General features: G+C 47.0%; 1 protein-coding gene across 1 annotated transcript in view; it reads right to left on the bottom strand.

Moving 5' to 3' along the window:
- The window catches only part of SH3PXD2A (SH3 and PX domains 2A), a 253851-nt gene that overhangs the window by 177723 nt on the left and 48280 nt on the right, over nt 1-27848 (bottom strand). The window contains exon 3 of the mRNA XM_032116746.1: nt 6015-6090. Within this exon, the coding sequence (XP_031972637.1) occupies nt 6015-6090 (76 nt within the window). The remainder of the gene's footprint in view (nt 1-6014; nt 6091-27848) is intronic.

The following is a 27848-nucleotide window of genomic DNA, read 5'->3' as shown; positions in this document are numbered from 1 at the left end:
CTCCCAAATATGCTGGAGTGGAAAGAAGCCAAGGACCTGTTAGCTGTCTTGCTAACACAATATCCAGGCTCAAACATAAGTTTGTCTTAAACCTGGAAGCACTCTCCCCTTTCAGAGAACTGGCAGGAAAATGTAAAATATGTACATTAAAATGAAATTGCACTGCATTATGGAATGCCCCCCAAAAAGATTTCCACAGCTCTTCAAACCCACAGCATCTCATGCCACAGTGCCACGGGTCACCTCTCCACCCTCTGGCAGCTCCTCAGAGATGGGGACAGGGGACTGCAATACTGCCTTATTGCAGGTGGTGGAAGGGGATGGGAGCAGAGTCCCTCTTTCTTCCGGGAATTTGTTGCCTCATATTCAGAAAAGCACAGCAGAACATCTTGGTTATTGATGTTACACAGGTAAGGCTCAGCAAACCAGACATCTGAGACTCTGCTCTCTGTGTGTGTATGCCTATCATGCCTGTAAGACTACCCTGCATATTAAAGAAACACTGTTTCAAATAACTTAATTCATATTTTAATCTAAAACATAAGACATGCCTTGATAAAGAGAATTTTATCTGATCTCTCTTGGGTTTTTTAATATTTATGCTACTTTTTGACTAGCTTTGAACTGCTGCAACACTGTTCATTTCTGAGTAGGTCAGAAATGAAATTCTGAGGAATTCAAAATGACTGCAAAAAAAAGTTTAAATCACTTACTAATAACTTGCTGCCCTGGCTCAGACTGATGAAGGACAGAATAATCAAAAATTTTTTAAAAATCTGAAATTTGCACATAAAATACAGCTAAGAATTAGGACAAGGAACGCATTTCCTTTTAAATGCTCTGCTAGCAACCAGCTCTCCAAGGGAGAAAACAGCCTGCAATAAAAATATCTCTAAAAGTTCTAAGGCTCCTCCTCGGCCAGTGTGTGCCTTACATCACCCCCCTACCTCCCAAGGTGGGCAGAATAGATGTTGAAAACACTTTCTGTGCACTGTACCCTGCTGAAATGCAGCACCTTTGACAAAATTACACACGGCCACGTCCCAATTTTGCCGATCCTGGTCTCGATTTACACAGGTGGAACATGAATGGCTGGATCTGAGGGTCACTGTGGTGCTGGCTGGGAGGATGAACACATCATCTCTGCTCCAGCACATGCTCGCTGAACAAAACACTGCTTCTCCTCCAGCCCAGAGCAAAACAAAAGGTGAAAAGCTGGAATATACAAAGCTGAAAGGAAAAAAAAAAACAACCCTGCTCTCATCACCGGGGACTGAATCCTGTTGTTGCAAACCTACTGAAGCCTTTTTCCTCAGCTTCATCTTGCCCAAAAGACAGCACTGGAAAGGGGAGGGGGAAAAAACCAAACCCAACACCTCAAACCGAAACCAAAAAGCAGACATAAGCACCTGGGATGCAGTTCATCGGCAGATCTCCTTCCCCACTGCAGCCCGGGAGTGGCAGAAACAGAGGTGAGGAAGGTCCCAGCCGGCATTGGGGAGAAGTTATTCCCCATCCTCCTGCATTGTGCAAAACGGGGAGGCTCCTGCCGGCACCCCTCAGCAGCCCCAGGTGTCTGGGCGGTGCTGGGGCGGCCGCCCGCGCCCTCCCCGAGCGAACCTCTCCCTTCCCGCAGCGCTCCTGACTCACACACGGCTCTGCCCTCGGCTGGGGCTCGCTCTGCCGACTCCCCTGTGCTGCAGGAACAGCCTCCAGCAAACCTCAGGCTGGGAGACACTGGGGAACCGGGAGCCTTGCCCAGAGATTAAGCAGTCAGGCAAAGCCCTCCCTGCAGGGATCAGCTCACCCCACTCCCACCCACTGTTCCCGGCAGGAGCAACGTGCCACAGCTCTGGAGCAGAGCACAGGGCCGAACTCGCACTCCCAGCAGGGATCTGTGCCGCTCTGAATTTGCTGCCAGTCCCTAAAACGCCTCAGCACGCACACTGTGCTCCTGCTGCCCCGGGGCCCACGAAGGAGAAAGGCCCAGAGACCCCTCTGAGATGGTGCTGGAGTGTTTCTCTTCTCGGGGCAAAGCAGCTCAGCAGGGCACAGCGGGGTGACAGCAGCTGGGTGACATCTCATCCCCCATGCTGGCATCTCTCCCAGCGCCCTGGGACACCGCCACCAAGCTACACTGGCAGCACGCACCCCAAAATGGATGGTTTCCTCTTTCCTCGCCCTAGTCAAGGGAGGAGGAAAATGTGAGTGGGGAAAAAAGGAAGAGAGAAGGTGCCTCTCTGGTAGAGGCTCCCAAGCACTGGAAGCAGGGACTGGAGCCAGGCTGTGGTGTTGTTCCTCCAGCTGCTTGACCAAGCTGGTAGGGCAGCCTGCACTGATCACCCTGCTCCCCTGGGATAGGACTCAGCTTCCCAAGAGTTAGGAAAACCAGGCCCACAAAGCAGTCTCCTCGAACAGGATGTCTCCCTCTCCAGGCAGCATGGAAGCTGCAGAGCAGGCACCCAGTGAGGATTTTCCCCTTCTGGCACATCCTATGCAAAAACCTCCTGTTTCTTCAGCGGGGGTCAAAAGTGGTTTGAAGTCCAGCAAGAATCAAGGTGGAACCTATATGGGAAGTGCAAGGGGCTGCCATCATCAATGGCCAGCCCTCCATGCCGTGGCAAGCCCAAGCCTCTCTCCAAGGCAGGGATCTGCAGCCCAGCAGCCAGAATGACATGATGAGTTCATGCCATGCAGTGTGTTTTCCCCAGGGCTGCACTTTGGAAGACACAGTGGAGCAAGAAGAGCTGACATCCCTCCAACTTCAGCTTTGTCTCCAGATGGCTCTCCCATTTACTGCCAAGAGAAACGAAAAACAATGCAAGCCCTGGAGTCTTGGGTCAAGCACTGCAAAACTGTTAATCCCAGAGTTGCATCGCCCTGTCTCTGCCATTTCATTTGCTGCTGTGGTCTCCAGAAGCTCAGCAGACGAGACTTCTGCTTCCAGCTGAAATTCCTTCATTAATTACCTCAAGATCCCTGAAAAAGGGAGCCCAAATCCATAACCCCTTCTCTCTGCTCATGCAGATGTAAAAGTACCTGACAGGGAGGGAACAAAACTACTCATCCACACTCCAAAGATCATTCTTCAGATATGCAGCAGAAGAGGTGATGGAGAAATCAGTGTATTGCAAATGGGCTCAACCAACAGCCACACTGGTACATTCAAACAGCACTTTCCATCCATGTCTTCTTAGAGCACCAAACTCTCTTTGGTCTAGAGAGGGGTTTTTGCAGCAAATTTTATTCTAACTCTTCCACAGTCTCCCTCCAAAGAAAAACATTCATACCACAAACTGCAAAAATGCTCTCTGGCCAATCCAGAGAGTTTCTTACGCAGTTTTCTTCTGCACAACCCCTCCTGATGCAGAATTTTCCAACATTAGAAAGGGAAATCAGAGAGAAGAATGGAAAAACTCATGGGAAGAAGACAAAATGAGGAAAGGAGATGAAGATACCACTTCTGGCCTCTCAGTATGGTTAAAAAAAGTCCCAAAAAATTGAAGGCAAAGAAGTGACTCTCTAAAAGTAAAACAAAACTACACAATTGTCCACAGGACATTTTCTACAGGACTACCTGGCACTACTTATAATTTCTTTGCACCTCTTCATGGCACTGAAAACCGTAGAGTCCTTATTTGTGTAAGGGAGAAGTGAGGGTAAATATATTTGAAGAAAGAAATTGATGAACATAAGATAAAGGTATCTAGAGGAAAGAAGAACTGCACTTTCCTGCTGCTGAACCCAGTATGGTCTCTCCTTGGGGGGCAAGGCTCTGAACTCCATTACATTTTCCTTGGTTTTATGGGTAAAAGGTTTCCAGCACAGTCAATTACTAATTATTATTTCAGGAGAGCATCGACAAACAGGAGTTGCAGGATGGAATGTGCCAACTTCCTAGGCCAGACCTGATGGGGGGATTTGTCCTACCCTGCAAGTGGAACAGCAAACCCCGGGCACTCAGAACCCAGCATGCAGAGCCTCTCCAGCTTGGTTGAATCAGGCCCACTATAAGCAAGCAGGACCATAACATCTTCATAAAGTAGGATTTAAGTACAAACATCTGCCTTGCCATTTTTTAATTAAGGGAGTTTATAGCTAAGTATTCGTTTCCGTAATCCACGGCTCCAGCTGCAGAAATGCCATGCGTATTCTAATTATGGCAGCTAGTTTATTTATCGGAGTTTGACACTGTTTGACATTTAGCTGAGTCACCTTGTTCCTGGGTAAAGCAACACGGGCTGTTCAGCACTTCAAGAAAGAGGCAGAGATTCGATATCAAAAGTAGAACATATATCACAGAAATTTTAAATTAGATACAGCTGAGGTCTATTCTGTTCTGGCAGCTTCTCTCTTTGGGACACTAAGTCAACCCAAATGTTTTCCAGATATAACTCTTCCCCTCAAGGACATGTGGCACTACCATCTCCCTCATGTTTGTGGAGGGTGGGAAGGGTAGGAAGTGTTGTAATGGGCATATGGGGTTTATCTCACCCTCTGCAAATATCATGCACCCATATATCAGGACATTCATCATGAAGATCTGCACAAAGGCTGAGCAGCAGCCACGTGCAGTCAGCCAACATTTTCTAGAAGATAAAACAGATAGGCCAGTGACAGTCAATACAGGAGGAACAAATGCTACCTGCAGACGGGATTTTCCTACAGTACCTCATGTGAAGCCATCTGCACTCCTGTACAGTGTTTCCAAGAACCTCAAAATGCTTTCCAGCAAGAAAGGCAGGCCAGCAGTATCCATTCTTATCACAAAGAGGTTTCATAAAGTGATTTGTCTATGTTGGTGATACAGCTAAAAAGAGAGCCCACTCTTGGACTTCTCATCCCAGATAGGAAATGGATGGCAACACCACCTTCCTCTAGCTGCAGAGGTTGGGTGCAGCACAGAACACTGCAGAAAACAAACCCCGAACCTGGGACTGCCTTCCACAAGGTCGATGGAGGCTGCCAGCACGCTGCCAGGCAGCTGTGCTGCCCTGCTGTGGCTCTGATGTTCGTGTTGTGTATTTGTGCTGCTGGTTTCTAAGTCCCTACTCTCCAACAACCCTGGAGCTGTGCTCACCACACATCTGGAGCAACTGCTTTGGCTGCAAATAGTGTTGGGGAGTGCAGCACACTCCTGGAGAGGACTAAACCCTCCCATCCCAGCTTCTCTTCACAGATTTTAAGGGAAGAGCTGGGATCTCCTTTTAATAGCGGGAGACAGAACAGACCTTTTAAACAGGCTGAAAATACTCCATTTATCCTGGCAGGCACTGCAGCGAGCCAAACTTTTAGCCAACAGCCAGAATCGTGCAGTCAGACAATAGGGAGCTGGCCAGAGCCTGCACTTCAAGAGCACGCTGTGGTCTGGCTCACCTCCCCCATGCCATCCCTGCAGCCGCTGCTGGAAGAAGCTGTGTAGGAGTGTGTGCTGTTACCCTGAGGACAGGATATCCATCATGTCCAGGCCCTCTGCGAAAGCTGTCAGAGGGACAGTGGCTCAGGCCAAAAAGATAAGTAAATACCTTTTTGGCCAGCATTGCAGAAATCCCTATTTGTGTTTAACCTTCCTTCAGTTTCCTTTCTATCCCAGTGGCAACTCCAGTTATTCATTCCTTATTGTACAGTAACAGTGTCTGCAGAGCCATAGCATCCAGAAATGACAAAGACTGACTCTGGTCCCAAGTGGTCTCCCAAGTGGTGGCCAGAGCTCAGGCTGCCTGGTTGCACCCCACAGACACAGCCCCCCAGAAGCCATTAAATCCCTTTGTGTGACAGGGCACGAGCCAACCTGAATCTGAACAGCTGATGCAAGATCCCCTGAGAGCCCTAAACACCATGCCAGCTATTTTAGGAGGAGGTGGAGGTCTGATATCACAAGGCTGGGTGTATGAGCTCCCAGGGAAAAGGCATTTAAAAAAATGGTCACAAAAAGTACTAGAGACAGTAGCTGGGGAACTGCAGTCTCCAGCTGCTCTCACCCATCTTATTTAGGGCTTTCCCCACAGCATTACCTGGTAGAAAAGGAATGATTCTTTGCTTGGGATCTTTCTGGCCTCCTTCAATAGGAAACTTGTCCAGAAGCTGCATCTGCAAAGGAAGCACAACAAACGTCTTAGGGGGAAACATGGACTGTCTGCATAGGGACCAAGGGATCCCTTGGTCTGTGTGTGGTTTAAGACAAAAGCAACTGCAGGAATTACTTTGTCTTGTTGGAGGGGAGCCTGTACTAAAAAAGCTATGATACAGTTCACTCCAAGAAAGGGAGGGCAAGTTTCTGGCAACACAGAGGAGCTGGGACAGAGCCCAGGCAGACAGCTGAGCCTGGCCTTGCTGTCATTCTAAAATTAGGCTCCCAGTTTTTGCTACAAAACGCACGCCTTGTCTCTAATACACAGGCTGCCTGTGCTGGTGGAGCAACAGGTTTTACCTGTCCATCTGACAGACCACCCTCCTGGCAAAAAATGCTGTTCAAGCAACCAGATTAAACCACATCTAATAAAACACCTGCTCTGCTTTTATGGCAGAGCCAGAAAGACCCCCTGCCCTGGTCCAGTAAGAAAGAGCATTCCTGTTCTCCCAGGGAGACAGAGATGGGGTTTTGGGAAATGTCTTCCACTGCAGTCCCTGCATGGAGGACAGCCGGCAAGGAGGCCTCAGAGAGCAAAGCATCCCACAGAACACCACAAATGGCCTGAAAGCACAGCTCAGCGTGGGTGTGCTCTTAGCCAAGCACCCTTTAGCACATGGTTTTTCCTAGCCTAGGAAAGCTGCATGCTGGTCTGACATTCCTAAAGGAGCCCTACAATATATCCTTGGGTGATGAAACCTGATGGACCAGTGCCACTGAGGCTGAAGACCAGCTGAAAGGCCTCAGACAAAAAGATGCACCTGCTCTAATGACACCATCATGGACTTGCCCAAAAGAGACCAACTCCAGCCCTGAAAACTGCCAGAACCTCTCATCTCTCCCATTCACCCTCTGCAACCTTTCGCTCTCATTCAGCCTGTGGTGCTACCAAGACAGAGACCCAAATCTTCGCACTGTGTTTCATTTCTCCCCATGTTTCATATGCATGATGTCTCTATGATGTTCTATGTCCCCTCTCTACTCAGAAGCCCTGGCTCCCTTGGGCAGGGGGAACTCCAAAACTCCTGCCAGCCCCAGGGCTCCTTTCCAACATACCAGGAGAGATGTCTTTCAACTCATAGTCCACAACCCCTGTGATCTCTGAAGAAGGCAAGGAAGGAAAAGCAAGCAGTCATGTTACTTGCCCTTGCAGAACCCCTATCTCCCTCACCTGAACTGGATCTACAGCTCAATACAAATACCCAAAGTGGCAGCAAGAGCTGGGGGAAGGGAGGGGATACTTGTCAATCAGCAATCAGCATTTAATCTCATCAGTGCTACGTGTCCAACAGAGAGCCTGTGTGAGTTAACAGCAGTTTTGCTAGCTCGACAGATTTCCTTTTAAAAATATTTTTTTGCTAACTTGGGGAAAAAACAGTCGGAGTTATTTTTTTTTTTATTTTTTACTGGTTTTGTTTTAAGCACACAGAATCCTTCTCGTCTTCCACCTCACACAACATCTCCAGCATTTTCACCATATGGCACAGCAAACCAAAGATCAAGAGGAAACTCGGGAGTAGAAGGAACATCTGTGCAGGAGAAGAATTTAAAAGATCCCACATGTTTCCCCATCAGGGAGTCAGCCTGGTAAATAAATAGACCATAGCTTTGCGGATTGTTAGCTAACTCGTTTTTCTGCCTACAGAGACACATTTTTTTATTGAAAATGGGAAATTTTGTTTTCTTGTAGGTAGAGCTCTGGGTGTCTGAGGTCAGGCACGGGCAGGAGTTTCCTTCAAAGAAGAGGGAAAAAAAAGGAGGGGGAGGGAATCCCTACCTACTGACTTGAAGTTTCACTGTTGCTACACTTTTAGCCAGGAAGGCAATTCTCACTTTACTATGCGGTGACTGATTGAAGCTGGAACTGATACAGTCAAATTCCCATGGTTATTCTTGGAGTTAGATTAGCTTGGCTAATACAAGCCTTTTTAACCACATCAAGAGAGTCACAACGTGTATAACTTAGTGCTATTTATCTAAAGGGTGGATATCAGCAAAATAGATGCAATAAACTGCAGCTGGAAGAGTTTGGCTAAGCTTTCCTAGACTACACTTTCCACCCCAGCTCTTGCCTTCACTGGGAGGGTCTGGATGGCAGGGAGCTGGGGGAGGCAGGGGCACTCCAGAAGCCATGGATCCTTCAGGATGTTAAAGTCAAATAAAGTGCAGCAGAAGCAGGGAGCCTTCCTCAGCACTTTCCTGCACCCAGTTCTGCCATTCAAAGCCAGTGCAAGTTAGAGCTAAAGTCCTAGAGAAGCAGGATTCTGTATCCTCCCACCCACAGAGAAGGATGCAAAGTGGAAGATGAGGAAGAGATGTATACAGGAGAAAAAAACCATCAGTGGACCTGAATGAAACATCCCAAATCTTCCAAATGTGATGGGGTGTCCCAGGCCAATGCCTAACATCCCCACTCAGCCCAGCTCTGAGGAGACAAATGGAGTAGCTGGGAATGAAGAAAGTTAAGGGCTGAACTACCAAAACTCTTCCTGGTAGGAAGCCCTTTCCTCACAGACAATCCTAACAGACAAAGACCAATAAACAGATTTTCAGTTCTCTTAATTAGATGTCTGCAGAGCATCTGAAAGTCAAAAACTCTTTTGTCTGTGACAAATGTTTTTTCCATTAAAGGAAGTTATTCTTGTTATAACTGCAAATACACATATGACTGATTAGAAAAACCCTTCATTTAATGCCCCAGGTTATTCTGTTCAGACATGGGCAGTCTCCACAAGTTGTTGCTCACATCTTTGATCTGTGACAGTTAACTTAGGGACAAAGTGTGCTAAATCAGAAAGCAATTCTGTCACCTGGAGTAAAATTATCCCAGTATGGAGGAAAAGAAGGGCAGTCTGGATGCAGAGTCCCAACAAACTGAATTAGGGATGTAGTTGACTTTGGGCAGACAAAAAAAACCACAGCTGGGCAGTGCATTTTGGCAAACCTGGAGGAGGTTAATTTGCTTACAATGAGGAGGAGCCTCCAATTGCATGACTGGTACGGTGAGCAGAAAAAAACTGTTACCATGTCCCTGTATCACAGGGTGGAGGATCCGTTTGGAAACAGGGAGGGTATATGGAAACCAGGAAGTGAGCTTTCCATCCATTCAGGCAGCATGTCTGGAGTCAGGCTGAACAAACACATCCCACTCTCACTTCTGGCACAACAGATGCGTGTCCACGAATAACTCACCACCAAAATTGCCTCTCCAGGCTTTGTCTCTCCAAACTGCTCTGGGTTTGCTGACATCTTTCCTACCCAAGTCCTGCACAATCCTGAGCACCTTCCTTCTTGCTTCTGCCTAAAACTCCTTTAGAAGACCTGCTATAAAACCTTGTGGTCCAGATTATGACTTTCTTGCAGTGGTAAGCAAACGATCATGCAATTAATCTCATTAAAAATCAAGGGAATTACTCATGTGAGTTGCTGCTCATTAAAACGAAAACAGACTCAAAAGCACTGGCCCACTCCACTCCTTTCAATTTGTACATAACCATGAAATCACTTGACTTGCAAGAATGAAATAGGAAGATTTCAGAGTATCAACTCAACCAGTTCTCCAGGCATCTTCCTTCTCATCTCTTCTGCCTCAGGCCACCTTTACCTAAAATGCAAATATGCCATGAAGAAAGAGATGCTCCTGCACACAAGAACCATTTGTGTTTGCCAGATAACAGCATCTCTGGTCATTTCACATCAGCTCTGCTGTGAAAATAAGATTCAGCCCTGTCTGCTTTGCAATGGTAACACCTGGTTAAAAATCGTAATAAAGAAAAACAAGTGCCCTTGGAGACGCTGGAAGTAGCATCTCTGAGGATGAAAAGCCAAGCATCTTCCTGATAATTTACTTACTACATTTTACCTATCTTGGTTAAATTTTCATGAAACAACATTTCTTGCTGCTGCAGACATAAGAACTTACAGCACCCAAGACTAAGAGGCAATTTCTCTTTTGCAGGAGAGGCTTTTACTCTGCTACAAACCAACCAGTGCAGAGGACATGAACATATAAACTGTTCAGTGGCTTGACCCTGGGGCATTTGCCAGTGAGAGCTTTGTTCCTCATTTGGTTTTGAGGTTTTGGAAGTTTGTGTCCAAATCCAGCTCCCTGAAATTAATCCACTGAGACAGTCACCTGACCCCCACCTATGCCTTACACTATAGATGGGTTCCTGCTGGGCTGTTGGTTCCTCCCCTTCCTTCCTTGCAGCAGTTTTAACTCCTCTGGTCAGAAGAGTGGAGTTCTCCTTTTGAAATGAGCAGATGAGGACACCTACATAATCTCTTAGTGTGGAAATCTTTCTGGTTCCTTTTCAAGTGGATGCAGGTTTGTCATGTGCACAGATAAAACCAAAGCTCCGCAGGAAGTCAGCACTGCAGTAGTCACAGGGAGATTTTTTTATAACACAAAGATCCTGAGGATGACTTTCATGCAAGCCCTTACTTTGGCAAGCAAAACAACATCCACCTTTGCAAAATGATGGACTCTGAACTCCTACAAAGAGAGATGAGGCCTCGCTCCCTTTCCAGGGTATAATTTACTTGTGTCCCAGAGAAAGAGCAGTTGAAAATCAAACCATGACCAAGAGCAGCGGAGTTTTTGCAAGGGGCCCCTAGAAACCTCAGCCTGCCACCTTACTCTTGGCCACCCAAATGGTCAAGACTACAGTTCTTCCTACACTGAATGCCAACAAGCACATCAACTTCCCTCTTTCCAAGCACTCATCAGAAAATGCATTTTTTCATAAAAATGAGGCAAACTGACAATAACTTTAATTTAGACACTCCTGGACTTGAAAGGTAAAGTACATGAGGACAGTCAGGCATCAGGCACATCCCTTCTCACAAGGCTGATCTGATCTACGTACGAGTCCCGAGGAGGAAAGAAGGGCTACAGCCAACTGGGAGACAGGTAAGAGGAGAGGAGGCATCTGTACATGTATGGGGTTGTGTGCACACTTCTGAGAGAGTCTGCCAAAGAAACTGGAAGAAAAGCAAAAATACTGCCAGGGATCTGAAACTAGTGATGATGGAATTCACATCCTCAGCAAGAGGGGTTAAGGGCATCTGCAAATCAGAAAAGACTGAAAGTCCCTAATGCAGATAACACAAGTTTAGATGAGAAGGAGAGGTAAGATATCAGAATAGGAGTTATTAATTAAACCCCTGAGGAGCTGCAGTAATTTCCTTTCATTTTGAAGTTGGAAACCAGCTGTGCTGCTTGCTGACAGGATTGATGGTTTCAGCATCATCAGCTATATTTTGAATTATAAACCATGTGATCTGCAAGACAGGAAATGGCCAGGATGGGTTTGAATTCTGTCGTCTGCCAGAGTTTTCCTGTGGATAAACCTCTCTGGTCCTGTCTCTGCTTTTGCACCTGAAAAATGTGAGACAGATCTCAGGTAGGTGGCGTGAGATTTAATCAAGAGCCATCACAGGCTCTGAGCCTTATGCTGCAGAGCAGGAGTCAGAGACTGAACTCAGAGAACTACACTCATCTAAACCCAGCAGGACAGAAGCAAATGGAAGAAGTATTATTGGTGGTTTTCAGATACGATTATCCTCTCATTTGTGGGCTTGTCCATCTATAGCATATTCCAAATCCTGGTTAACCAGGGAATCCAAGGGGGTCTTTCACCTAAGGAAGATGGTTAGCCATCTCCACAGATTCACCTTCTACATACTGGTCTAGAGAAGATAATTTCTTCAATTGTTTGGTTTTAGAATAGGTTTTCTGCTAAGGTTAATCAGTGGAGCATTCATGATGTGAGTGGAAGGATTTGATTTACTCCAGCTCAGGACCATACCTGCTGAGATCAGTGACAAAAGGAGATGCAAGGCAGGGAATGAAACCTCTGCCACTGGGGCAGATCCCTCCACAGCATACAGCTGTAAGAGAATTTTCTCTAGGTTTCTCTGAGCTTCTTTTTATTTCTCCTCTGCTCCACCCTCTCACAGGAACAACAAACCAGTTCACTCCCACGGACACAAGACAGCAGGAGGTCTGCTTAACTCCCACCCCTTCAAAATTGGCCAGAGCAGAGCTGTTCCTGAGCATAACACCAACTAGGAAAAGTTTGCAAAAGATCTTTGGGTGAGGGCGTGGAACAGACTGAGCCCAGGGGAGCTCATCTGTTAGCCACTCACACATAGAACTGACATCTCACACAGCAGAAGGAGGTGAAACTCCATCTCTTCCTAAAGCTGTAACAAGTTCCACAATGCAGCAGGAATAACTGTATCAGGCAGCCAGTGACACTGGCTCCCTTGTGGTGTTACATGATGCCACAGCATTCAAGAGAAGTGCAATAATTCAATCCCTGAGAAGCAGCAGCAACTGCTTTCCTTTTATTTTGAAAGAAAAAAAAAATTACAGCAAAAAGTCATCTGGATAACCAGCTGACATGCCTGACAATTACAGCATTATAGGATATGTTCTGAATTAAATATAGTGCAATCCGTGAGAAAGTCAAACAAAAGCAGGAAAATGCATATAAAATAAAGAGAACAGACATTTACAGCATGGTGTAATCCCCAAAGGGAAAATGCCTTTCTCAGGTCTGAAAATTTCCACAAGAAATCTTGGAAATCTTACAAACCTCTCAGTATCCAACTAAAACAGCCAGGGGAGGAGAAGGCGGGGAGCAGAGACTGGGGGTCTTTCCCCAACACGATCCATCAGAAGAGGGAATGCTGTTTCCCAGCTGAGACATTTGGTATTTTTCATAAGAAATGCAGCTTTCTCTAAAGGCTCCACAGAACGAGCCCAGCATTTGTGGCTAACACAGACTGGCAAAACATTCTGAGGTGCTGGTTTGGGATGACAGAGGCACTTGGTGCATCTCTGAAGAGCTTCTCAGAAAGCCCACACTGTCCTTTCACAGAGCAGCTATTGAAGTCTCCTGCCAGAAGCATTTTCTTTCCCCAGTGCTAAATTAAACTGGCTTCATCCAACTTAACCACACTGGAAGATGCTTGGACAAAGGCTACTTCATACTTTTCCATCTATCCATAGTGATTATACGTCCCCTGTTACTCTGGTATCTACAGAGGATTTGTCCCGACAGCACCCCTGGGAAGTAAGGCCACACCACAATGCCTGTTTTAGAGAGATGAATAGTGCCAGTTATGTGGCACCACAGGGTCATGCAGACATGCCAGAGCCATGCTGATGCCATGCCCTATCAGGTCAATTAGCTTCTGGGGAAGGCTCATAATTTTGTGATGGGGTGCAAGCAATTTGCTGGATTTTTTTCCAGAGCTGGCACATCCACAGCCAGCCCAGATGCTCAGGCTGCACAACCTAGGCATGTTCTAAAAGGCTCACTGCAGGTCACAGTAAAAATCCTGCCTGAAAGAAGAGCTAACTTCAAAAGAGGAGCATCTTTCCTTACATCCTCAATTTTTTTATCCGTACAAAACCCACAGGCTTTAAGTGTTCTTTCAGATTGCACATAAGCAGCAGGAGACCAGCGTGTCCCAGTGAGAGACACTGCAGTAATGGTGCCCTTGGACACTCAGCTCTGGCCTTCAGACAGGAGAATTGCATCTGACAGCACTGTCAGAGCAGAGGTTCCAGTTTTAAACACAAGGGCAAGTCTAAGCACTTCACTGAAAGGGAGCAAAGCACCAAGGTCATTTCCATTAATCACTGCTTCCTACATCACTTAGACATTTAAAAAAATATTTACTCTCCATCCTTCTTTAAATTTCAACCCTTTCAAGCCAATTGTTGAAATACAGCATAGCCCCACGAAGATTTTAGGGTTTATTAGTTCGCTAACCTTACCAAGCCACACTGAAGTCCTCACAATGCAAAAACTTAAGAGTGCCTGCCCTAAATTCATGCAAGCAGGAGCAGCTCAACTCATATCAGCCCAGCGCAAAGGCTAGATGGGTTGGTAGGAGGCTGCAGGGCTTCAAAAAACCCTCTGGTCCTTAAAAAAAACCCTGGCAGCAGAATCAAACACTGCATTGCAGCTGCAAGCAGGGTGCTGGAGGGTGCATCCCAAAAGCAGCACAGGGCCATTAGCAGGGTGCTGATATTAACTGCATCCCTACTGTTAGCAAAAACACACACCAGATATTGTCAGCATGATTTACAGCCTGTTTTGGTTTTACCTCTGTTTTGTTCAGTGCTGTCAGATCATCCAGGGAACCAAACTCCTGATCTGCTCCATAACATGACAGATTTAGGATGGCATCCTGTGGGAATGGGGGCTGGCTCTTCATTAATGGGTCCCCTTCTTTGTCAGTATGACGACTCCTGTGTTCAGGCAGTCCCCAAAAGGGATGTCAAGAGCTGGAGAATCACATCTGTCATGCAATGCCCTCTTCTATCCTTCCTTACTCCTCTCTCATAAAGAGGTAACAGTGGATTTTCATGGGTGTTTTAGGCAGGGACTACCCAGCCAGCCAGCCAGACCCCATCTTTGCAAACTGACTTTGTTTGAACTGGTACAAAGCCTGGCACAGAAACTCTCTGAAACCAAATTTATACGTTGGATGGTCATTGAACTTGCACCCACAGAATCCATCCTTAGAGAGTCTTCTAAGTTGCTCACACAGTGCTGACCATAGTTTTAACTAAAGCCTGTTAAAAACACACCCTCACTTAAATTGGTAGTTTTGTGAGTCTGCAAGACTACTTCCCTGCTCCCACTGCTAAGAGAGAGATGAGACTTTAGTTCCAAATGTATGAAACTTAATCCCTCTGTTTTCATAATCTACATCTTCTCTACAGCCTGTTAGCTTTGCTTGATATATTGTCCCCTGGAAACCATGAGTAACTTCAATATTGGAAACAGAAACAATAGCTCCAAACACAATGGCACATTTTACTTCACAAACTCCATCTGAAATGGTATCTACTCATCTCCATAGGACACTTCTCATAGCTCTGGGGAGAGCATCTGCCAGAGGAGAGCGACTGCCCAGCGCAGTACAATGAGGAAACTGTGCCAAGCACAACATAACCACAGGTTTTAACTGCACGCTGGGAGGAGACTCCTTTGTCTTCTTTTCTTCCTCTCTCCCTACCTCCAAACCACGAGATGTTTTGCCTGCATATCTGGTTCCAAACACATGTGTATCTCGTCTTTGGGGGGATTTAGAAAGGAGTACAGACAACAGATCCCACCGCCTGAGTGGGCAGAGAGAGCTGCACATGTAACAGATACCTTGGTGTGGGCCTCCAGGGAGGTAACAAGCAGCCAGCAGGACAGGTTTCCAAGAGCTTGGAGGCAGCTGCCAGCCTTACAGCCCAGCCCCAGCATGGGCCCTTCAGCTCAGGCACCGCCCAGCCTTGGGTGCCATGCTGGCATCTCCCCAGGATGCTCATGTGGCACGTAGGGACAGCAGAGGTGGTCAGTGCCTGGGAAGGGCAGACTCCAAAAGCATTGGCTGTCCCATTGGGCTTGCAATGCAGGAAAGAAAGGATTTGCACTCTAGAATACAATGTAAGAACAAACCTAGGTTTGCAACGATCAGTCCTTACTGGTGCCTACGGTAATGACATCTCAGAGATTGGTTTCTCTCTGTAGATTTATTTCTGGACAGGGAGGACAAAGTTCATAGGTATCAGGAAAACTGCTTTAAAGAGCCCTGCCATCGCTAGGACAACCACACAACACAGGCACCTTAGCTGCACACTCAGACCCACACCAGCTCCTTCTGGTCCCTGCCCCAACATGCAGCATGGACAACATTCTCGCTTTAAAAGTGAAAGGGGAATTTGGGTAACATCTGAGTCATAAAGTCCCAGAATGAGAATCCCAGGGGTTCTGGGACCAGAGCTGTCCCAAAGGACCTTGTAGATGGACCAAACCATGACACATGACTGCAGTGGGAGAAGGGACAACATGTCCTGCAGGACATGACCCAGCACCCTAAGAATGGAGGCTAGGACTGAAATCTTATTTTTGTAAGTACAAGTCTGCCTGAGGACTTTCATTAATTTAATTGAGAATGAAAGCAAACCCTGGGAAAGTAGACGGGCTTGGACGGCGGCCACGGCGGCTGCGTGTGCTGCTCGGAGCCGGGTGGGCACTCCAAGTGTTTACAGGGCCCCCGTGTTACGCTCTGCAGGCTCGAGCCCTACTCCGGGATTTTCATTCAGCTCATAATCATCCATCTCTGGACGCATTCCTTGTGGACCAGATGCTATTCTGTGTATCATACCAACTAATCACATGTAATATTTGGCAGGGTATGAAAAGCATCGATGGAGGTCTTTGACAATGGCAAAGAGGTTATTTTGGTCTTTTTTTATCTCAGTAGCTTTTAAGTGGCACAGGCACGCTGTCAAGAAATACTGTCAGGGCTGTGACTTTCCCAAACTTCCAGATGAGAAAACTGCTACAAGTTGTGAAGGAGAAAGAGCACATGGAGGCAGATGCTTGCATCCAGGAGGAGAGGGACTCCTTCCAGCTCTGTCCTTCCACAGGAGGTTTCCAGGCTATATCCCTGCCTAGTGGCATTTGTAAGACCTGACAGTGAGCCCATGGTCAGCAGTACCAGGTGCAAGAGGTACCCAGCACACTGTTACCCACCACAGACAGCACAGTGCTGCCTTCAAAGCCAGAGCTGCTGTTCCCATCCCTGTCACGGCAGCAGCAGAGTTTTAAGCCAAGGGTGTCCGTGTGGGCTGAGCAGCAGCACCTGTGGATTCATAAGGCAGTTGGGTACATGTCCAGCCTGCCAGTGAGCGTCCATGCCTGCTCTCCTCTGGCGGATCCTCCTCCAGTGACACGAGGAGCAGTGCAGCACCAGGAACAGTTGGTACTTAACTGGGCATGTTCTCAGTCATAAAACAAAAACACAGGTGTTCTCCAGCCTGCCTGGCCACACATGCAAACCACGGTGGCCAACTGAAGGGTACACACTGGGTGTGCACTATGCAAAGTGTGCTTGGGTGATTCAAGGAAAGGGTGCTAGGGAAAGCAAGGAAATTGTAGCCACAACAACATATTACATCCAGCAGCTCCATCCAAAACATTTCTGAGGGGAAGAAGGTGACCTACAAACTGCTTTGATGGACAGGCTGATGTCCATCCAGGACAAGAGCAGTGATGATGCATATTTCTATGCCTTTTCACATCTTGTGACCAGCTTTAGAAGCTGGATGGGGCAGACAGGCAGGGCAAACAAGCACGACAGTCATTTGTGTCCTGCTGGGCACTGTGCAGGCATCCAGGGTTATTTCTCATCCTCCCTGTGGATTTGCACTTGTCTGTTCTCTCCTCCTCTCCATCACACAAAGCCACAATAAAGAAACATCAGAAAGATGTCCAGATTGTAGAAACATCCTCAAAAATGTGTTGAAAGGCCAACAAGCTGCAGGTACCACACAGCTCTCTTCTGCCCTAGCCCCTGGCTCAGGTAGGAAATTAACATTTCACAGACTTCTCCTGAAATTACATGATGATATTTTGTCACAGAAAGTATCCAGGAAGACACTAACTTACATCAAAGAGATTCAGGCCATATCCAGGCCCTGTAATTCCCGAATGAGCAGCAGTCAAGCTGTCTGATGGCACTGCAGTAGGAGACCTGGCTGCTGGTTTTGAAAGTCCACATGATCCTTGTGTCCCTCCATAGGGTTATCTATCTTTAGCACCTCAGCATTATGGCTGTAAGGAATCAGCTCTAGAGAGCTGCCATCTGCAGAACCTAGCACTAGAAGTTCGATTGAATAAATAAAAGAAAAAGATACCAAGAAAGAAGTGAAGTGAGTAGGAGGTGGGAGAAGGAATGACGTATCAACTGCTTTCTATGGGGCACAAGCAACTTCAAAAATTAGGTTCCACGTATGCACCCTCCTGAGAGTAAGAAAAATATCAGAGCACAGAATGGCCCATTTTCCATCAGAAAGCAAGACACCAGCCTCAACAAATTACAGCTACTGCCAACCTCCCTTTGTCATCAAACATGGGCAGAAAAGGCATGGGAGGGCAGCAACTACACTCCCATGGCCAGTACAGAGAACTGCTCTTTGCCAGCAACCCAGATGCAAAGTTATCTTGCTTAATTAGGGCTTCCTTTGGCTCAAGTAACTGACCAAATAAATTACATTACCAGACACACACATACACACAAATAACTATTTTGCTGAGCCAGGTAAAGACAATTGTTTCTAGCCCTCCATCTGGGACTGGGGCATGTCTCTCCACGAGGTCAGATGCCAGAGAACATTGTGGTGGGCAAGAACGAAGGAAAACCCGAGAGTGGCTTAGGAACAACAGAAACAAAACTCAGAAGAAAATTTTTCCACCCTAACAGGTGCAGGGATGTGATTAAATGTGCCTCAAAACTCAGGCTTTCAGCACGGCCTGAGCGTCACACTGCAGATCCAATATGGTCAAGGAGGCTTTGAAATCCCACCCCTGCTTTGAACCCTGCAGATCAGTATCAGCCTGGAGAAGGATTTCAAGCCGGAGGAAGATGCTCATGTTTCGAAAGCAAGAGCCAGCAGGGGAAAAGGGAGGCAAAGGGGCTGTTCTCCATTACAAGGGAAACTGCAAGAGCAGCTTGGGCAGGTGATCCCCTTGCCTGGATGTGGGACTGAACAGCATGAAACACTGCAAGTACAACAGAGGTTTGAAAACAAAACCAGATTTCCCTTCCTAACCATACTGAGACATGCAACAAGGTAAACTGCCAAGGCAAGCTTCACTTGCCTTTCTGTTAGAAGTGAGCACAGGAATGGGAGATTCAAACACCAATTCTGCTGACAGATGGGCTGACACTGTAATAGTATCTCGTCTACTTAAAAGCATCTCTCAAATGTCAAAGGTAGAAAAAGAACTCCAGACTTCATATCCTGACTCTGAATGAGTCCCTCAAGGTATTGCTTCCATATTTGATCCATGCAGAAAGAACCTAGTTCTATCATCAGATAGGAACATAGAGAAAGAAGGAAAAACTAAGATGAGGAAGAGACACTGCTGGGGTTGGGTTATGGGGTTGATTCTGAGTATAATGCTGACTTGCAGGAGTCTTGACAGTTCTGGGACATGTGCAGGTGCCCTGAGTGCCTGCAAGCAGATAAAAAAAATCAATTAAACTACTCCAAAAAGCAAGAAAAAGAGCCAATTTCTGCAAAATCAATGAATTCTAGGATGCAGAGGCCACTTTTCCATTATTTGGCACTCATGTAAAGGTGAGGGGGTTTTATGATGCCACTGGATTTTCAGGCACAATCAAATTTCCTTCCCAGGGAAGCTTCTATCACACTTGGAGCCAGCAGCTATCATGGTGCCACACTGACAGCAGTGAGCATATGATGATTATGTAGGTAATGAGTACCTACACACTGGCTTATTTTCTACTGTGAGGGTGGTCAAAGACTGCAACTGGCTACCTAGAGGAGTGGTTAATGCCCTAAGCCTCTCAGTAGTTAAGAGGCATTTAGACAATGCCCTTAACTTGCTTTAATTTTTGGTCAGCCCAGAAGTGCCCAGGCAGCTGGACTACACAGTCATTTTATGTCCTTTCCAACTGGAATATTCTATTCTAATAATGAAGGCCTGTAGAATGGACATACAGCAAGAATTTCTCTATTTCAAGATTGTCATAATCTCAAAAGAAGAGAATTTTCTGTGAACTTTTACTGTCCTTGGAGCAGAACCCAATACCCAGGACTGAATTTAAAACTCCACATGAGAACAAAATGATCAGTCTGAGTTCTTGACATGACCACAGTCACTGCTGCATCTGGATACCTGACAGCCACATGGTAATTTATCCTCTCAAATCCATGGGAGATGAACTCTTTCAGAACAGGGAATCCAAAGGACAAATCTCCCAAACCCAGCTCTCCTGCTTTAGTCAGGGCAGGGAAAAACTTCAGTGTTCTGTCTTGCAGCTCTTATGGTGCTTCCACCGCCTGAAGAAAATCAGACAAGAGGCCAATATACATTTTGTGCCCTTAGACTAATTAATAACTGTAAGAATTACAGTTTGCACCAGTAGAAGTATGAGAGATCATTGTGAAACTTGCCACCCCAATGGAGAAAAGGAGCTCCCAGTGCTGGTGGGCTGGAGCACATGGAAGCTGTGACTGTAATCTTCCCTGCACAGAGCACTGGCTGCTGATCTCCCAAAGACAGGACACAGCGCCTGTGCATCACAAGTGGTTCAGTCTTGAAGTCTGCCTTCCCAGTTGTCCCCATCTCCCTTCCTTCCATTGGTAAAATGCTGCTGCAACGTAACATGCTGATTTCAAAAGAGAGCTCCCAAGCTTAACTGATCATGGTGAACAAAGGCATTATTTCTTTTGACTTACCTTGCAGCTTCTCATGCCTTTTCTAGCCCTTAACACCAGACAGACATACCTCTGCTCAGAGCTGGTATGTGCTACTGAAATACAAATAAATGAGCTGGCCACTATGAAGGAAGGAAAGAGTTAGTTTTCCATTCTGAATATTGACTTATTTGACAGCCTGATATATTTGAAATCAATTTTTTGAAATATATTTAAAGGGCTCTCTTTTATAGAGGGACTTTGTTATGACGTGGAAAATTCACAGCTCCCAACATCAAGCCATGGGCGGAGGGAGTCTGGAGTATGAATTAAAAATAATGCGGTTGTTTGCAGAAATTAGTGGCACCGATTTAAATCCACACTCCCCTCCCTCCTCAAATAATCACCCTGTGAACAGAGGTGGTTTATGGAGCCCTCTGGAAAATGTTCCTCATGGCCTCCATTCCGGACCCAAAATAAAACACATCACATCGCAGCAAATACTTCACCAGGGTGCTGCTCTCTCTTCCCCCAACCCACGCCTCCCATTTGTTGCTAATTAAATGAAACAGCAGGTGCTTAGACCACAAGCACAGCAGGGCTGGAGCGAGTGCAGTGATTAAACCCCCCTGGAATGTCTTCTTGGAGAGCTGCAACTTTCCAGGGACCAGACTCTTGGAGGAAAGATGAGATTAGAGGCGAGCGCTGGGTCAGTCTTTGGCTGTGAGCTCCACGATCAGAGGGTGCTTTCGAAGGACGATGGATCACTAGAAACATCAGGTCTCTGGGGAAAGTGCTGGTGCCTCTGTTTTGCCAAGCCACCTTCCCAGCATACTTGCTACAGGGTGCACACAACACAGTGTGCTCTGCCTCTGGGCTGGAGACATCTCCTTTCTCACCCAGTTGAGACCCATCATAACAATGCAGAGTGGCCTCCCCCATACCAAGGCATGTCTGGGCACCTCAAATCTTCAGGCAAAGATTAGCAATGCAGTCCCCAAGGCAGGAAGCCATCCCAGCCTAAGCCTGGGTGAGGCCAGAGAATGGATACATCATCACAAGCCAGAGTGTCAGAGCTGGCTAGGAGAGCTACGGGTTGTGTCTCAACACATGACACACCAGGTCATGCTAATGAGATGTTCCTGGTTGCCACCCGGAGCAAATGCCTGCAAGCCCAGAGAACAATTCTGTAAGAGGAACTCACTCTTTGGGATGTGTCCTTACACCATGACTCCTGGCACATCCATTTACCTGCTGTGTCTGTGCTGCAATCTCATCCACAGGTACTGCAGGGACACAGCATGGACTGAATCCCCCCCAATTCCTTCACATGAAAAGGAATGATCCTTGCTGCCACCAATGCCATCAGCAAGTTTCACCTCCTGAGACCAGAGATCAGGCAAAACAAAAGGCAAATGCTATTCTGTTATTGACAGGGGATACACAATGCTGTAAGACATGGACAGGGCACGGAGCAAGGGGCATTTAGGGGCAGCCAGAGCTGAGCAGCTCTCCCTACATCCTGCTCTGGGGCCTCCTTGTTTTGCCCCAGTGAAGTCTTTCCCCTGCTCACCATGCACTCCATCCACAGCCATGTCTCCCTCCCATCCCAGTATGCCAGTCTCACTCAGGTGACTTCCCATGGAGACAAGCTGGGATAACTGTAATCACCCAAAAGCCACCAGTGCATCCTAACTCAGGAGGACCCTAAACCAGTTACCACCTGGGATAACATGGTACAAGCTTGGAAATAAACTCCTCATCCCTTCTACAAATTCCATTTCTGACCACGAGACTCCATGGGACCAGGACATAATCCCAAGAACGAAAAGCACTATTTATATTTCTGCTGAGCACTTCACTTCTCTTTGGTCACTCTGCTGATGTTTCACTTCTTCACCAAACCCTGTCAGAAATGTCTGGGGGCTCAGGGGGAGGAGAGGGAATGTGGTCATTACGGTCTGGCTTAGCTACTGTAATACAGCTAACATTTGGCTGTGTTAAAAACACTCCAAGCCAAAGACTTCCAAGCATTTTACAAACATTAATGAATAAACTTTTTCCAGGAGAGCTGATTATAGCCCCCATTTTATGGGTGGATATTTCCAGATAACCTTCTTGCCGCACCAGAAGTTCCCCCCTCCTTCTTCCACTCCGCAGACTCCGAGCTCCTAATTACACAAAAAACATTTCCACGTTAAGGCAATGAAATATATTTTGACCTAAGAGTGGAACAGGATTCAGCATGAGGTTTCCTAATAACAACAGGCAGGAACCGACAGCCCTAGTGCTCCTGCAGCTCACAGCACACCCTTGCTCAGCTGTATAATCCAGGGCTCTCCCACACCCAGAACGAACCCGAAACTTTGTAGGGCTCCTCTCTACCTTGGAAGCACCTTTTGAAAACTTCTCCTTTACATAAGGATGACCAGGGACCACCTTCATGGAGCACACCACTTGCTCCATCTGCCTTATTCCCAGAATCCAATGGCAAATGAATCTCTACCACCTCCTGAAGCACCAAATGCTAAATCCTACCCTTATGTGCAAGCAACCGACACCCTCTAACCCTCAGCACAGTAATACAAAGAGGGTTGCACGTGGCAACAGAGGCTTTTGCAAAGCTGCACCAACAGTTACCAACACACCAAAAACTACCAGACAACCTGGACTTGTTACAAAGACACAGGTGTTCATCATGTGCCATCCCACAACACATTTTCTTCACCACGAAAACACATAGCAGTTTTGTTCAAGCAGCAGCACGTCACTGTAGTGACCAGGAAAAGCCTGGACTTGGATTTCAAAGATCCCCAGACAACAGACAGGCCACAACATCCCAATTCACTGCGCTGTCAAAAGCCAGAGATTAGCCAGATAAAAAGAAATGTCTGTGAAATAATTTTTTGGTCCAGGTGGATAAGGTGTATTCCCTTCTAAGACAAAACTTCAATCATTAAACTCATCCTAGCCCTTCGAAAGAATTTTTTCCCTACTATCATTTTACTTAGTCCTTTTCTAGTTTGCTTTCTAATTTCTTCCCACTTGGCATTTTCCCCTCTTTTTCACAGTGTTTTCGTGGTTTGTCCTTCACCTCTCTCAAAACATCTGGCTGAAGGGAGCAGCTCAGCAAGTCTCACTGGTTTTCTTAACACACCCTTTAAAAAACAAATGCATCAAGACCCAGCCACATGGCTCTGATGTAACCTCTGTTTGCAAAAGCACCACTAAATCGATTAGGATCTGCCCTTGACTGACCTGGTGAATCAGAGGCACCCCTGGATCAACACTGATGCCTCAAGAATGGCTTTACTAGAGAGCTCTGCTTGTACTGTAGTATTATAGAAATTATCTTAAACACACTGGGATGCTTTTCTGAGTCTCTGCTTAGTCCTTTGTGAGCTCGTTCACAGCTCCTGCCATCAAGAACTTGTCAGCAACTTGTTGAAGTGGGAACCTCCTCACTGGACTGCAACTCCCTGCTCTGCTGCCTTTGCACCCTCACAGGGTCCCAGATGGGATAGCTTAAAAAAACTTCAGCTATGGGCACTTGTGTAGGTAAATGGCCAGTGGCAGTTGTGGACTCAGGAGGCTGCCAGGGCAATGCCGAAGGATCTGATGTGCTATGAGAGTTCAAGCCCTCCCTTTCCTGCACAGATCCGACAGACCAGAACTCTCCTTTTAAATGGAAAAGCAAAAGATGCAGAGCAAAGCCCTCAGCCTGGCTGAATGCTGTTCAAACAGGGCACCCAGGAAGGAGTGTGCACAAAGCTGAGCTTCCTCCAGAGCATCACTATTCCTGCTTTTTGCGTGACTTCACCATGTGTCTGCTCAGTTCTGTGGGTTTTACTGCCCTGACCACTCCACTTCAATGCTTCCCCTGAAGGGAGAGAAGTGGAAATTGCAAAAGACAGTTTTGCAGTGGGAACAAACTTGCATTTGCACGAGACATGAAACTGTTCTGGTTGCAGAAAAGAAGAACCATGCTGTGACTGGAGGCAAGCAGGAAGGGAACAGGGGCAAACAAATTCCCTACTTCACGCTCCATACATTGATGATGAAAAGATCAGTCATTCAGATGCTATGGGGAAGAAGCAAATAGCACCCAGTGCTCATAAATCAGGCTGGGGTGAGCCTGATCAGGAGCCTTTCCTATGGCAGGCAGGACAGTCCACAGTGGAAGAGACGCCAGTTGATGCTCTTCTGTGTCCTGTAAGCAAACCATGGTGTGACAGGACCAAGACCTACTGCTCCTTCCAGACAGGGCCTTCCCACATCTGAGCCTGTCAGAGCAGAAAGCCGGGAGGGGTGAGGTGACATGGAAAAGAGCCCTGACAGAACCCTGCATAAACTTTCCATTATGGCTGGGCAATTTTCTATTTGCACTTAAATGCAATAATGTAAATAAACTCCCCGTAACCCTTCCAGGGCTATTTAGGACATTTGCAAAAACAACCAGCTCCTCTCATCACGAGCCAAGGGATGCGAACACAACAGGCACTTCTCATCTTGGTCTCCGCACACTTAATGAAAGTGAAGGATTGTGTTCCCTGCACAAAAGTGGAATTGTGTTTCAGGGCTGGGGGTGTGAACTCCATGCAATTTTCCGGCAGTATAAATAATTGAAAGCTGGGTACGATTAGGGGAGAGCGACAACGTAGTGGAGGGGGTGGAATTGTCATGCCTGAACTTTTGGGGCTTGGGTGCTTCGGGGAAAAAAAGGCCATGGAAAAATCCTGCCAAGGAATTTAATTTTCACACAGATATTCCAGGAAAAAAAAAAAAAAAAAAAAAAGGCTGATCTTAATATCTGGTAAGAGGAAATATGCTAATAAAGTGGCACTCGGAGAATTTGCTGCCTGTGTGAGGCCAGCAGCTCCAGAGCTGTAGCTTTGGCTGGGGCCGGTCCCACAGCCAAACCGCACTCCCATGTTTTATTGTTCCAGCAAACAAAACCTGGAACAAGGGTAACAAACAAGTGGGCTGCTCCCAAGGCTGAGCTTTAATTCCTGCTGTGGAGATCTATGATGAGAGCTCCCAACACCAAAATACTAGAGATGGAGGAGGGGTAAAATGGGAGGTATACATTGAGCCTTACACACTCCAATGAAGAAAGGCTTTCAGCCCAGTTTTTACTATGATTCTGCATAAACCCTTGTATGAGATACTGTCCAGGCACAAAACCAGCAGGTCTGGGCCCCATACTAGATTCAGAATTTTTGGCAATTTCAGGAATGTTTTTAGATTTCCATTAGCACCACAACCTTGCAGGGACTCATGCTCCTGATACATTGGATTTTTAACATGTAAAGCAACCAACACCTATGAAAATAAGTCTGAGTACTCCAGATCTGATGTAAGTCACTTCAGTTCATTAGGAAGAACTTGTTGCTTTTCCTCTCTGTGGCTGTATCCAGGAAAGGCCTTCCTATAATACAGGGTCTCCAACATCCTCACAGCCTCCAAGCCAGCAAGCAATAAGGGGGGATGTAGGTACTGCTGGTAAGAACAACTTACACAAACCAAAACTCCAGAAAGCAAGGGAATAATCCCAGAACATAACACTTTTGACCGATTTCACTGTGTTCTGCGCCTGCTAGAGGCAGACCATATACAGCTAAAAGGACACAGCTAAGAAGTCAACAACCTCTTTGTGATGCTCCCAATATTTCTTAAAAAAAACCCAAACCAACAAAACTCATTTGCCTAATTACACGTAGAGCCCAGACCACCAAGAGACTGGCATGGGTATCATCTCTGTTCTTGCCTTGCTGCTGTCACACCCTGAGGAGTTGGCTAAGCCACCACCTCACTTTCTAAGGTCACCCATGTCCTGGCCAGAGAGGTGGATTGATGCTGAGCAGCAAATATTGCCCTGTAGCCACCCTGCAGGAGATTCCCATGCTGCAGCATAAGGGCAATATTCAAGTGTCAGCTTTATGCTCCAACAAGTGAAACAGTACAAAGGGGAGGGTTCCCATAGGCTGGGTCACCTTCTCAACCACGGGTTCTTTGCCATGGTCATATTCAATGCACCTCTGTTGTAGCTGCACAGGCACTTTGCCATTTCCTCATCGTGTCCCTCATCTTTGTCTGACGTGTAAAGTCTCTTTTAAAAACAAATACTGGAAGCTGAACAGATTGTTTTGCCAAGCAAACATTTAAATAATGATGGAAATAAGAATTATAAACAATTCCATTTATTCACTGAACACAAAGATACTGCCCCAAGCCAGCTGGTATCCTAAGGCACTAGGGGCTAGAAGGACAAATGGTATTTAGATACCTTTTAAATCAGTGGAGACAACCATTCTCAGCTCAATAACCATGTCAGCTACTAATTTTCTCCCAGGGGCATCTCATTTCCCCTGGGAAGGCCTGTTACAAGCTTGCTGCTGTTTTTCTGAGAGCAGGCATTTAGGGGTCTCTCCTACTAAAAGCCAAGTCTTGCAAGTATGGCTGCACCAGGAGCTCCAGCACAGCTGCCGAAACACAGGAGGCACAGTCAACCCTCACAGACAGCGGTGCAGGGCTCCTCCTAGAAATATGTTTCTCTGCATCCCCTGTAAACCTTGCACTGCCAGCCTCTCCACTCACTGTCTGGGATAACAGCAGCAAACAACTGGCCCGTGTTTACGCAGAAGAAAGGATGTGCCATTTCTCCCCAAGGAGCCAGCACTGACCTTTGGGAACAGACGTGTTGACAGACCCATGTTCAGATTTCCTCTGAATTTTCCCAGTCTTGTTTCAGTTTCAATAATGCTCTTAAAGAAGCTGTTTATAAATGAAACCCTACAGCTCTTGCAGTAACTCCATCCCCCCGGTTCCAAGATTATCAGGGATGTCCCTGAAGCCAAGTACTGGGTCTGAACCTCATGGGTCAGATATGGAGCCAGGCCCCTGGTCTGGAGAAGCATTTCAGAGCAGCTTTCAACATTTACAGCAGGGCCAGGATGCTGAAGCCCAGCATCCTGCACCGAGGGAATGGGAACAGAAAACTTGATCCTTGCAACCCAGCCCATCCCGGCCAAGGCCAGCACAGCCCAGAGCAGAGGGAGGCACATGCAGAGCCCAGCAGCAGAACCCAGTTTCACTGTGCACTTGCACCATAGCCTGATGTACTGATCTCTGCCATGCTGTTCCTCCCCTGCCTGACTCAACCCCACCTTCTCTTCCAGCTTTCCTGCCCGTCTCCTTACGCACCCTCAGATGTGCACACGCAGCCCAACAGAAACACTCCCTGAGCTCGTCAGAGGCTGGGAATCCTTTCAACACAAACCTCCCACGCCGTGAGAGGGGCAAGCTGCATCTCGCGCCGAGCCACAGCAGCAGCCCTCCTTCCCTCCCTTCCCACAGTGCCAGCCAGGGGCTCTGCACAGGGTGGCACCTACAGAAGAGAGGGTTGCCCATTGCAGAGTGACCCTGCTGCTCTGCATGGCTGGGAAGACCAGTGGGTGACTCTGCTCATCCTGC

Source organism: Corvus moneduloides, chromosome 8 (assembly GCF_009650955.1).
Source record: "Corvus moneduloides isolate bCorMon1 chromosome 8, bCorMon1.pri, whole genome shotgun sequence".
NCBI classification, from domain to species: Eukaryota; Metazoa; Chordata; class Aves; order Passeriformes; family Corvidae; genus Corvus; species Corvus moneduloides.
Note: the sequence above shows the minus strand (reverse complement) of the source record. Positions and strands in the feature narration are given on the sequence as shown.